This window comes from Apteryx rowi, unplaced genomic scaffold (assembly GCF_003343035.1).
Source record: "Apteryx rowi isolate R43461 unplaced genomic scaffold, aptRow1 scaffold_91, whole genome shotgun sequence".
Taxonomy (NCBI): domain Eukaryota; kingdom Metazoa; phylum Chordata; class Aves; order Apterygiformes; family Apterygidae; genus Apteryx; species Apteryx rowi.
The window spans coordinates 2,128,228-2,140,998 of NW_020451216.1; the positions used below are offsets into that span (position 1 = coordinate 2,128,228).

General features: G+C 38.7%; 1 protein-coding gene across 15 annotated transcripts in view; it reads right to left on the minus strand.

Moving 5' to 3' along the window:
• Positions 1–12,771, minus strand: part of KMT2C (lysine methyltransferase 2C) — a 205,097-nt gene that overhangs the window by 92,028 nt on the left and 100,298 nt on the right. For 14 of the 15 annotated variants that reach the window (XR_003257810.1, XM_026091593.1, XM_026091603.1 and 11 more), the window contains 4 exons: positions 7,171–7,333; positions 3,276–3,447; positions 1,375–1,489; positions 384–556 (listed from right to left, as the gene is read on the minus strand). Coding sequence is in view for 14 of the 15 variants with exons in the window: in XM_026091593.1 (XP_025947378.1) it covers positions 384–556; positions 1,375–1,489; positions 3,276–3,447; positions 7,171–7,333 (623 nt within the window). In the remaining variant the exon portion in view is untranslated. Of the gene's footprint in view, positions 1–383; positions 557–1,374; positions 1,490–3,275; positions 3,448–4,265; positions 4,510–7,170; positions 7,334–12,771 lie in introns of those variants that run through there. The other variant, XM_026091605.1, reaches the window with a different exon arrangement.

Genomic DNA, 12,771 nt, shown 5'->3' on the forward strand with positions numbered 1-12,771 from the left:
TATACAACAGTCTTACCTAATCAATATACATATAAAAATTTAAATACTAGTGCTTATAGAAATTATGATGATGACTATTCCAATCTCTTTACTCACAAAATAGATGCAACATGAGGAACAGCAGCAGAGCATATTTCCCTGTACACCTCACTAGCAAAAAAGAACAAGTAACTGCCAATTCCCACTTATTTGCTAAGATCAAAACAAGGCTGCCTAGTATTGTCTGCTGTATTTAAGGATGAAGGATCAAGATTTCACACAGCCAGTTACAACAGCATTGTATATCACCTTCCACATCCTTCACACAAACGCATGAACGTCATACCCGCTCACCATACACTTTAGGTGTTTTAGTACAATTTAACAAATATAAGGCTTCTTACCTTTTGCACATGTGACAATGCAACATATCTTTCTGGAAGTCTTGGAGGCACAGTTTTTCACAGAAAGGACAAGATAAGTTGTCTTGCTGTTGGTAACAACTGTCACATACCAAACAATTATGGTGCCACTGACAACTTGTTCGTGTGCCACACTCAGCACATACTCTACAGCTCTAGAGATCACAAGAATTTAGTTGTTAATTATGATATTTCACAATGTGATAGAACTGCCATTAACTGACATTTTCCTGTTTTGAATTAAATTAAAAGAAATTCTCTCTTTGGTAACACTGATAAATTATCCAGGATCTGTTAACAGAATACGGAGCGCTTGTGCAACAGCAAGGAGGGTTTCCTTGCACTACTCCCGGACTTGAAAGGAGCATTTCTTATGCAACCAAACATTTTTATCCCTAATCTCAGTCATCTTATGACTACCACAAACTGACTACAAAATTACATTCAACTCAGGTCTAGAGACTTTCCTTGCTATGTTGAAATTGTATTTTTATTACTATTTACACTTCGAGTTACTGATAAAACAACAAACTCATCCTGCCCTCCTCAAGTGCAAAGGAACCTTGAGTTGCAGAACTGCTGTTCAGGCAAGCAAGAATATGAGAAGCCCTCAAGGACAGGTGCATACACTACTTCGCATGCACTGCACCACTGCAATCATGAGCTCCTGAGAGCAGCTGTCATTAAGTGAAGGTTATGCACTCCACCTGAATCCTTCTCTTTCCTTTTCCCATATATTGACTGCTTTACTGTCCTATATAGGATACTTCAGCCACTGCACTGAAAGCTACCTTTACGGAGCAGCTGTAGAGCCACATGACTACATACAAGTGGGATTCCTTCAGAAACTGCAAGGTCACAGTAAGTTAAACAGTAACAGCAGTCAGCAAGGAACATAGAACAGCATAACGAGGATAACAAAATCTGGACCCCTATAGCGACAAGGAATAACAGTGAAAACCTTTCAACTTACTTTACATTTCCAACCATTTGTTGGTACAGAGTCCATAACTGGTTGTAGACAGAAAGTATGGTAGCCTTTGTCACATGTATCGCACACCAGCATCTTGTTGTCTTCCCCAGAATGTCTAAGAAAAATAACAATAGTGATATTAAAAAAAATTATTTAAGCCATTAAAAATCTGCTTAATGAGAAGTCTAATTAGAAAAGGAGACAACTGGGTACATTAAAATATATGAACACCATCTGCAAATAGGTCCAAAGATGATGCCCTTAAATTTAAGTACGAATCAAGTACGCTATGTTTACTTTAAAAATTATTGAGCTTGTGCAACCATTATGACTTCCAGAAATCAGCCCATTTTCATTTACATACATGCATGTAGATTTAATGGCCTTTTTGTACTGAAATCGGTTCAAAAAATGAAATATTGTGTTTTATTTCTTTCTGAAAAGAACATACAATTCTACTTGTTCCTACAAACAGCCTGACTGTATTTCTTCCAAAGAAGAAAACAAGCCATCATCTCTGACCACCAAAATTCCTACAGTGTCAACCAATATGATTGCAAAAGCAAGACAAATGTTAGAGATTTAAATTTTCCTACATAGATTATAGAGCTCCACCACAAAGTTCAGTGATAAAATATATTTGCTGAAGATGAGACCAAATATTTTTGGTAACATCTAAAGGCATTGTGTGCTGCCTTAGGTTCAAATCAATTAATTCAATGAATGAGGATGCAACAAGATTCGCTTGAAAAGAGCTTAAGAGAACGTACGGCATCACATGCTAGATGTTGCTTCATTACTTGTGAGACCTGATATTTTAAAAAGYAGTAAATGCTGTCTGTTTGCATGCTTAAAATGCTATTCTTCAACACTGGCATAAAACTGTCATACCGCATAAAGTAATAGGTATAAAAACATCGGATTTTCTTCTACTTTTCCACTAGAGAGAGGGTTTGTTAGCAAATACTGTAATTACCCTGTACAACTCTTTCAGGGATACTCTCTAGAATGTGCTTCACTATTTAAACTTCATTGCTGACATTTACTATCATCTGCGTGTGATCAGGGAACAATCTTCTCTAAAGTGAGTGAATCTGAATATTGGCAATTACCAGGCGTTCTGCTTAGAAAATAACAGAGCACTGACTGATCAGGTACATGTAGTAGTAGTGAAGTGGTTATTCCYGCAAACTGTCCCAGCTGATCTGACTAAAACTGATCTTTATTTCTTTTCTGGTAAGCCCATAAAAAAACGAGCAAGGAAAAGAACCTTACAGTGCCCATCAGATTAGGTTTTATGAGAACAAGTGTACAAGGGGTCCTAGTTTTCTGAGTGAACCCTTGTAATATTGCAACAATTATTGTTTTATTGTCTCAATACTTGTCTGACTTAAGTCAACCACGAACAAGCACATCACTTTTTTCTTTGCTCAACTAAGCCATGAGTTTGTTTTTGTAATGACTCATCAACTGCCTCTGAAAAATACTATGAAACAGAAGATACGACCTAACGCCATGGGTCCAGCCAGTATACAGTACATGCACGTATACAGCACATGCACGGATGAACTGTCAGCTGAGTTCAAGTTCCCAGACTCTAATGGCACTACATTCAACTAATTTGTTAATGTGGTACATTTGAATAAAATCCATCCTCTATAAAAGGAGGGAATCACAAACTTTTGCTGCTCTCTGGAACCTGCCTTGATGATCACACCTCTGGGGGAGTAGTTACTTAAATTATTAAATTATTATAGTATCATGCCAGACAAAACTGGGCAAACAATCTATATTTTTTGGAAAAAAACAACAACAAAAAAACTGTTAATAAAATAGATGTCTTAAAATCACAGAACATAAATCTAGGAACATTCTCCCCATGCCCTTCAGTTCTCACTTACTTGCAGTTCTGGCACACTTTGCAATCAGGACACTGCCAACCTGCTCTTTTTAACGGTGTAACTTGTATGTCCAGGCACATCCCATGGTAATGCTGGCCACAGGTAGTACAAAAAAGTTGATCTAAGAGGTCTCCAGGGCTGTCGCACACTGCACAATTTGCTTCTTCCTTTGCTACAAAGAAATAAATTATTTTCCAATTATTGTTCCATTCAAAATTATGAACAACTCAATCAACCAAATAAAACTAAGAAATTCTTTAGTGGTTCTTAGGCATACAGAACTTGATCATTCTATGAAATTCAAATTTAATATACTTAACAAATACTCCTTTCATCTGGTTTTCCGACGTACTCAACTCATCTTCTCATAACACAACTACATTCATTGTAAACTTTACTCTGGTCTTACCAAAAGAAATAAGCTGACTCTGTTCTCCCCAGTATAAAACTGAAAGCTTTAGGACCTATTCTTACCTGGAGAAAGTACAAAATAAAACTCCTAACAGATCTAAAACTACTGTTTAGCTCAAGTGTTTGCAATATGGTTGCTCTAGCTTGAATTAGGGCAAGGAAGGCAAGCCTATCAATTTGAACTAAAAATTGCCAGAAGACAAGCCTTATGAGTAAACCCTTCCCACACAGTCATTAAAAAAAAGAAAAATACTAACTTTGCTGTGCACCACTGCCAGTCTTTAAAAACAGAAGAATATGAACATGCATCTTTAAATTAATATACTCTAAGCTAGTCCTACTACACATCCATATTTATAAACCTGTAAATATAGATTTCATAGCTTTATCCATGTCAAGAAAAACCCTTAAAAATAATTTTATGGAGCTCTAATTTCTCCTTGGTATCCAAGAGGTGTGTTCTGTCCTTCCTATAAAAACATGGCCTTCACAAACAAATCTCATTTACATCTGCTAAGCAGCAGTACTGCAGTTCCGCAGCTAACCTGCCTGGAAATTACACCGTGCTCGTCTTCTCACCCTTCTTACRAAGGAAGGCTGCTCCCAAACACTGCCTTGCCCAGGGCCTGGACACGGCCTGTCCCGGGGCTTCGGGGACCCATCAGGACTTTTCCCGCAGTCCTTTCTCCAGGCCAGGGGGGCCCCCGAGGTGGTGTGGTGCCCTGCAGAGGGYGAGTCCCCCTCCCCTGCTCCCACCGCTCCCTCTGCTGGAGCCGGCTTCCGACCACGCGCAGAAACCTACACCCGAAGCTTCCAGACTCTGAGCAGCAGGGGAAGAGGCCGGTGTTAAGGGTGAAAGAGAGAACTCGTCTTCATGCTGTCTTTTTTAATTTATACATGCTTCACCCTGCAGCTTTAATGTTACTTAGCTTTCGCTTCTGTGTGTATATTTGCCTATACTGTATATATATAAAAAAAAATCATGAGTTAGCTCTTATTATAGTATAGCATGAGGTCAGATACCTTGAAATTCCTACAATGTTATCTCCTAAATATTCACCACTTCATTTTCATAGATATTTACTTTAAACAGTTTAATACCTGACTATTCATTCAGAATACAGAAGGGGAGGAAACACAATTCTGTTTTGTTCTTTCCATAATTCAATTTGAACAAACAAATAAATACTGTATTTATAATTTTAATCGGCTTTACGAATTACTGCAGGAAGGTAAAAATGCAGAATTTTATAAGACATCCAATATACAGAAAACAACATAACCCAATTAGAAGGACAACGAAGACAAGTATAAATGTCTCCTCTGAACATATGACTTATCCTAGTTTGGAGTTTTAGACTCTCTGAATGATGCTTAAAGGTGAAGGGAGGTTTTAAGCCCAGGCTACCTTGCTCGGCTGTGGGTATAAACAGTATCGTTATTTCCTGGTTGGTGCAGAATTTAGGTGAGAGTAGACAGGCCGGTCTCATGAGGGAAAGGACCTCCRACCTTCTTGTGAACTTCAGCTTGCCAGCCGTAAAGCAACCGGGACCGCTGAGCGCTCTGAGCAGCCGGTAGGCAAGGTGCCGAGGGCTCGCCAGGCCAGCCTAGGAGACCCGGCGAGCTCTCCCACCCCCCCACCTCCTGCCACTCCGGGGAAAGAGAGAAAAAGCAGTTCTCGGGCAGCTCTGGAAAGTCCTGCTCTCTCCTCCTCCCTCATCCTGCGAGCAGCACCTCCTCCRCACCTGCCGGGTGGGAGCTCACGCGGACACAGCTCCCTCGCCTGGGCCACACGGGGCTTCCCAGGGTGCTCGGGGGAGGAGGAGATTAAAGGACTGCAGGCGGCACAGATCTGACATGAGGGCGCGCAGAACTTAACCGGACGGTGAGGGCAGGATTAATTACTGGTCAAGATAAAGGAGGGTATGAGTGTTTGGAGCAGCTGCTAACGTCAGAGGAATAATATCTTAGAACATTTTACAGCCATCGCTTTCAAATTTGAGGAGAGTTCACCGGGAGCATCCCACAGGAGGGATGTTAGACTACAGGGTTCCTCTGCTAGAAACTGTTTCCAAACTTGTGAGACGTGAAAACACAGAGAATCAGCAAGTGCACGGCTGTGAGGATACCGAGGAGCATGCTCGGCCCAGCTGCGAGAGACTGCATGAAAAGTTCGCTCTCCATGTCCCGTGCAGCCTAATAGGTTACTAACCGTTATTTTAGCAGCACATAAGAACACATTCATACCCCAAATTTTACTCCAGTAACTCAATTCCCAATGCTAATGGATGGCAATCACCTCAGCAAATACTTCAGAAAACACACAGGTACTTAAAAGAATATCCTACAAATTGCCACCCGTCCCCAGCTTCCACCACCCTCTTCACGGGAACGTAGCCCTCTCCAGCATGGTCAACCTCTTTAGCTAAGCAGCTTTCCTCTCACTTACATTCCCAAGTTTTACTTTGCTGTCTAATAGACTTAATAGATGAATGTGCAAGAGATTTAAACATGTGATAGATAGAGCTCTAGCTTCTCCTCTTTCCTTTCCCCAAATTCAAAAGTGCAAAATGGTAAACAAGAAGTTGGAAGTGCCACTGCTCTTCAACACTAAAAACGTGTTCAGTGAAAAGCAAAGCCAGTATGTGAGCAGCAGCAGCAGCACTGGCTCTGCCTTCCACTACTTATTTATGGCAGTCAAGCTGACTTGAGAGCAGTAAAAGCGCACCCCGGCACACTGCTGTTCCAACTACTAAAAGCCAACGTTTGAAGAAATTATACTAAATGGTGAAAGAAAGCTTCAGAAATGCTTGAACAGACTGCACTGCAAAGCATGAATGAAATGGTGTTCAACAAAGTCTCCCTTAAAAACTGTAGGGGAAAGGTAACAAGAAATTAGGATTTACCTTACTGCAATATATCAGTGATCTACAGAATGAAGCATCCTGCCTACAATGGAGAATCTTTAATCACATGATAATCTGGGAAGTGCAATATAAGCCGGAGCATAATTAAGCTTTTAAGGAGGTGTAACAACTGGAATCCACATAATTTTTAACATTATTAAGAAATACTCATATCCTAATAGACTGTTYCAGGAAGTATCAAGCAAGTCTAAACTTTCACAGCACCAATTCTATTTCTATTACATATTAAATGCATGCTGCTTTAAATTCAAGTTTAAAATGAATATTTAGCAAATGACTTTAGAAAATAAAATAGACTTTTTTTTATTTACAGAAATCCAAAAAATCTCAGACACGTGACAGAGTCTCAATTCTACAAAACAACACTTTCATTGACTCCAGTGGAGTCATCACATGCTAAAATTAAACTTATTCAAGCAAATTTAGGCCTCTTGCAGGATACTCAGCACTTCTGGCTTGGGATATGGGTTAAGTATATAACCACCACAGTTTAAAGCATGCAACTAATATATCTCATAACCAGTACTAATTGTCTCATTTGAATATAGTGTACTTACATCTTTCGGGAGCCTGATCAATATGGTCTGGACAAAGGAGGGACAAGTTACTGAAATCCTGAAACGTGCCTGCTCCAGCAGCACAGGGGTAATGGTACATCTGGGTACATTTCTCTTCACAGCATTTGATAGTGGCTCCAAGGTGCTTACAATATGCACATCGCTGAAAAACACACACAGAAATCATGCAAAAAATTGTTTTTTCTCCTCATTAGTTCATTTTCAGCCAGATCAGTTCCCCAGCATCATTTAACACACAAGCACCTAGTCCAGCAGAAGGGAGTGAATATTGAGGATAAAGGAAAAAGTGGCTGGGACTGTGTCTTCCAGTGGCACTCTCAAATCCTCACATCTCAAAATGTTCAGCAAAACCCAGCTTAAATGTGCTCTGAAGATCTGTATTCCTCTTGCCAGGAAGAAGCATTTTTCTTCTGTGTGTTGTCTAACTTCAGCTATGCCCTCTGTAAAAAGGCTTGGGGACTTATATAACCAAGGCAGACCATACCATGTTGGTCCTAGGTTGTAATTAAAAATCACATAACTCTAGATACTTCGATGTAAAACTGAACACATTATTATCAGAAATGTGAATAGAAATGAAATATGATGTTCTACCGAAAATCTTACCACCACTGTACATCATATGAAACAATTGTCTCAGGAAGGATAATGCAATACATAACCTAGTACCTCTTTCTCATTTCTTATTTTGATGTTACACAAATATCACCACCAAGCAAGCTTTCAGAAGTCATAAATACACATTTATTAGAGGCCATAGTCACATTTGTAAAGAAATCATTTCTCATAAAGAATTACCCAATAACGCTCCAGTTCTTTATTCAAGAGGGAACAGATTCCATCAGCCTGCTTATAAAATATCGCCCACACCTTTYTGATTCAGTTAATCAGTCTTTTTACTTCCTTGGATCTCATTACAATCCCTGAAGCACTGTGACATGCTTTTGCACTTTTTCACCAAGGCAACAGTACTTTTTAAGGATAGAGCACAGCACTGTAAGATGTGGAGTAAATTTAAGAAAAAACGGGTCAGTGGCTCATAGGAAGACATACATAATGTAAAGCAACAGCTGAGCTCAGTGACCCTCATTTTTCATAATAACAGTATATACTTTAATACTAACATTGGCATGCTTGTTTACTAGATCAAGTGACAAGTGACATCTAGATAGAAGCACATTGCAAAACAAAGGGAAGTTACATACTGCAGCTGCTTAATTCTTAGAATACAGAAGATATTTATTACCATAATTCTTCTATGTCTCAAAGTTTGGCATGAATTAGGCATAAAATAATGCTACTACAAGTCCATAGGTATTAAAAAACAACCCATCTGAATATACAAATCACAAAGCTGCCTGTATTAACTTCTAAGCTGACATTCTTAAAACCAGCTCAAATTATCATCTTTAGTGAAATATCTGCTTGGACAGCAACTCATGGACAATGGCAAGAAAATATTATTTTCCACTAGAAAAATACACCTGCATTGTAAAAAGATAAAGCATTTATGTGCAGAAATTAGCACAGTTCACTAAGGATAGCTACTGCCAAGTTTTCTGTGCTACAGTCTTCAGGCCTGCAAGAATTCTCACCTCGACCTGCGTCTCTAACACCAACTTTAAGGAGGAAAAAGATGCATGCTGTTGCTTTAGGAGGCAGACTGCAGGGAGAGGGCAGGGGAGAAGATAAGCAAACAGTTTAACGGGGTTCCTGAAGCAGGTGAAAAAGGTAACAATCATCATTAAGTTTAAGGACTGCCAACTAGTAATACAAAAAACTCATTTTAGGAAACCAAATATTGCTGAACACCCATTCAGGATGCTGTAGAGTATAAATCATGGAATTCAGATATGAAGTCAAGAAAATACAGCCTGAGGTTTCCAACTTCATAAACTGCAGCAGCACRACACCATACAAGCCATGGCATCATTTTGCACTCAACACTCCTACATCCTATTTAGATGGCCCACATTATAGCAAAATCTCTGCTCTTACTGGCAGGACAAAGTTTTCAAGGATATTACTCAATAAAAAACATTAGGAATAGGCACTTAGAAGGAGCTAAGGGCCAAAAATGACCATCAAGAAGGTATTTAAAGACTTCACTGGATCCCATAATTAACCCTTAAAAAAGAAATATAATGGAAGATAAAATTATGAGAAAACAGCAAACATTCAAAGAGTAAAACTTTTACTCAAAACAGGAAATAATGAAGATGGATTATACAGCGATATTAACGGCATTTTAAAATGTTGCRTTTGTTTTTCAAAACCACAAGTCAACAATGGTACATAATAAACCTATAAGTAGGTTTAGAACATACCTTTCTGCAAATGTTATGCAAATGAATGCTGTAAATCGGATTATTAGAAATGAGCAAAATATGGGATAACAGTAAARCCCTGAAAAACACTGATGTTGATTTAAGGAATCATATAAAGATGCTGGAAGAAAAATGGAAATCCAAATTACATTTAATTGAACCCTCCAAACCCATCTGCTAAACTACATTGGCAAAGAAAAGCATTTGGCAGCTAAGTAAAACACACACTTTAAAAACAATGTGGTATATATCATCTGAAGCAAATAAAAAGCACAGAATATCAACATTTGCTGAATTTATAAGACAGATAAAGCAGTCTGAAGAAATAAATGCCCAAAGGGATATTTTGGCAACAGCTGCTGATTAGAAGAGTTACTTTTCCAGCAGTAGGAGCCAACACTTCTCTGAAAACAGGCCACATGCTATGACCCAAGAAGAACAAGTATGCAGCTATTAAAACTGACTGACCTTCAGGAAGAAAGAAAGGATATGAATGGCAAAAGTATATGAATTTAAGAAGTTTAAAAGCTCTGCTAAATAAAAACCAGGAACAAATGCTACTTTAGTACTCTATTGCTAAAATATGCCATCAGGTCTGTAGGAGGTGGAAGGAAGGAATAAATCACATTTCCAGTAATACAATTGTCTTTACCATGCTGTACGAGGACAGTAAGAGAGCAAGACAATATGGAGTTCTCAGTTTCATTAGCATGAGTACAAAATAAGGAGTTATGGGAAGGGGATGGGAGCTGAATCAGAGCATTCAAAGGATAGGCACAGGAAAATGGMAAGCTGCTAAAGGAAGGAGAACAGTTTTGTTCGTGGATCCACAGAATTTTAGACTCCTGTCCTACAGAAAAAACTTCACAAAGTGTCATAAAACTACAGAGACGGTTCATTATTTATTCATAGTACTTTTAATAAACTATATGCCATTAAAGCAGAGTTAGCGGAGTACATTCCCATTCAAAAACTCCTTCACTGATTACCGAGCATGTTCTTCAGCAAGCTCCCAGTGCATTTGCCTGTGGCAAAAAAGCTCTAATCCCATCCATACTTTCACCGTTTTTTTACTACTACCATTTCCATCATTTAAAACTGCCCACACCTTTTTCTACTTGCTCCTTTTCATGTTTTTCGCTCACATCTTTCTGATTTCTTCATATAGACAGAACAGGATCTCTCATTTTTGAAAAGAAATGGCTACATGCTCTTTCAATTTTCATTTTGAAATTCCCTTTATTCACCAATTCTATCAGATCAAATATGACATCGTCATACAAACAAAAGGAAAAAGGAAGAACCTAGTGAACTAAAAGAAGATTCAAGACAACCTGACCCATCACTTTCTCTTTTCCAGTTATCACCAGAAATTGTTGCCTGATTTTACTAGGCAGAATTAGTCTCATTTCATCTTCCCTATATTTATCATAATCTCCCTGGCCACATGGTAAAACCAACCCATGTGACAGCACATATCAGCTTCAATATTGTTACTTCCAAACACTTTCTCTAAAATACACTAAAATGTTCACAAAGTTACAAATACAGTAAACAATTTTTTTTTTAAACTAAAGAAAAACGACAGCTGRCTCTGTCAGTGTCACATGGGCAACTGCAATCTCTCAAGATTCRCTTTTGTCTGACACCATCAAAAAACGAGGCAACTACTGACCAAGCAAGGGAGAACTTTGAGTTGTGCATATAGCATCTTTCTATCATCACAGGAACATACTGATATTACCTTCATTTTTCTTACTCTTATTCCGTGGTGCTCCCGAGTTGTTTTACACCGTAAATTCTTTGGAACCAGTCTGACAGGAGATGGGTAGCTGGATGGGTGAATGCTCTTTGAGCACAGAGCCCTCAACTTGACTAGACCCTCCGATCTTTGAAGTTGACCATGGCTCTACTCCAACACGAGCAAGAAATCTCGGCCTGGGGCAGGACCTGGGCAGACTATAATCCCACTCCTTTTTCTGTTTTGCTGCATAGTGGGACAAGCTGTGTAGTGGGACAGCGGAAAGCTGCTGTCAGTCCCCGGTGGGGACTCCTCAGCTGTACAGAAGATCTTAGTTGATGCACAGGCAGCTGCATTTGTATGTACTTGCCTCTTCCCAAATGCTTCAGTGCAGGGAACTGCTGATTTGCGTTACCTTCAGCCTTTAATAGGACCACCAAGAGAACTTCRAACTGCTTTTTTGACATTCTACTGCCATTGGTACGTCTGCCCAAAACCRGCTGCGTAAGTGCCTAGTGGTAGCTTATTTCCAACACTTTTATGTCCTATTCCCTTTCAAAAACCAGATTCAAAGTACATCCATCATAAGTAAAATAACAGAAACTTCAAGGAAAAATTCTGAAAGACAAGAACTYATCCTGACATACTAGAATCACAATTGCACTGAAATCAACTGAACAGAAAGGTCAGTTGTGGCTTGGAAACGCAGTTAACAACACAATTGCTATTGGCTTTAATGGAAACTGAAGGCCAAGCTCTAAAAYGGGGACAAGAGAAAAAGCTTATTGTTCACTCATCAAAAAAGTATCTACAAAACATTTATTGCAGCTTTACATCAACTTTTCTACTGCTCCATACTTTGAAGGTATATCCCAAAACACAAAGCAAGTTCAAATAAAGAAATGATGCACACATTCATTATAATGTGRGATTTTATCCAGACAGTACTGAAGCAAGTCAGAAGTCATATTTTATCATGATTTTATTGCCCTTAGAATTACATTACAGTATTACTGTCTCAGCAAGTGGATAGGTCAGAAACAACACTATTAGGAGGCAGACACAAATGAAAGGTTAAAACATGGACATTGAATAAAAACTTAGTTGCAGCCTGATTAGTACACTAAAATTAAATATTCCTATYAGGTATTCAAAAATGTATTTCAAGCAAAAAGACAAAACTTTTTCACTGATTATGAACTCATCTAGCTTTACAAGAGTCATCTGAGAAAACTACTGTTWACCATGAGCAATTTTAATTTTATGATAGTGTCTGATAAAACACATACAACCCATCTGTCCTTAATTAAACAACATAATCTATTATCTGTACGAGCAATTTATATTTCAGACTGTTTAGCTACTTAAAACTGCTATCATACAAACTAACCTATACTAGGGGGAAGAAGTGGACCTTAACATGCTGTTATTAATGAGACCTCAGAGAAACTTTAGTATAAACAGTGATTAATGAAGTATGTTTTCTGGTAGTTCTGGTAATCTTCATTGATT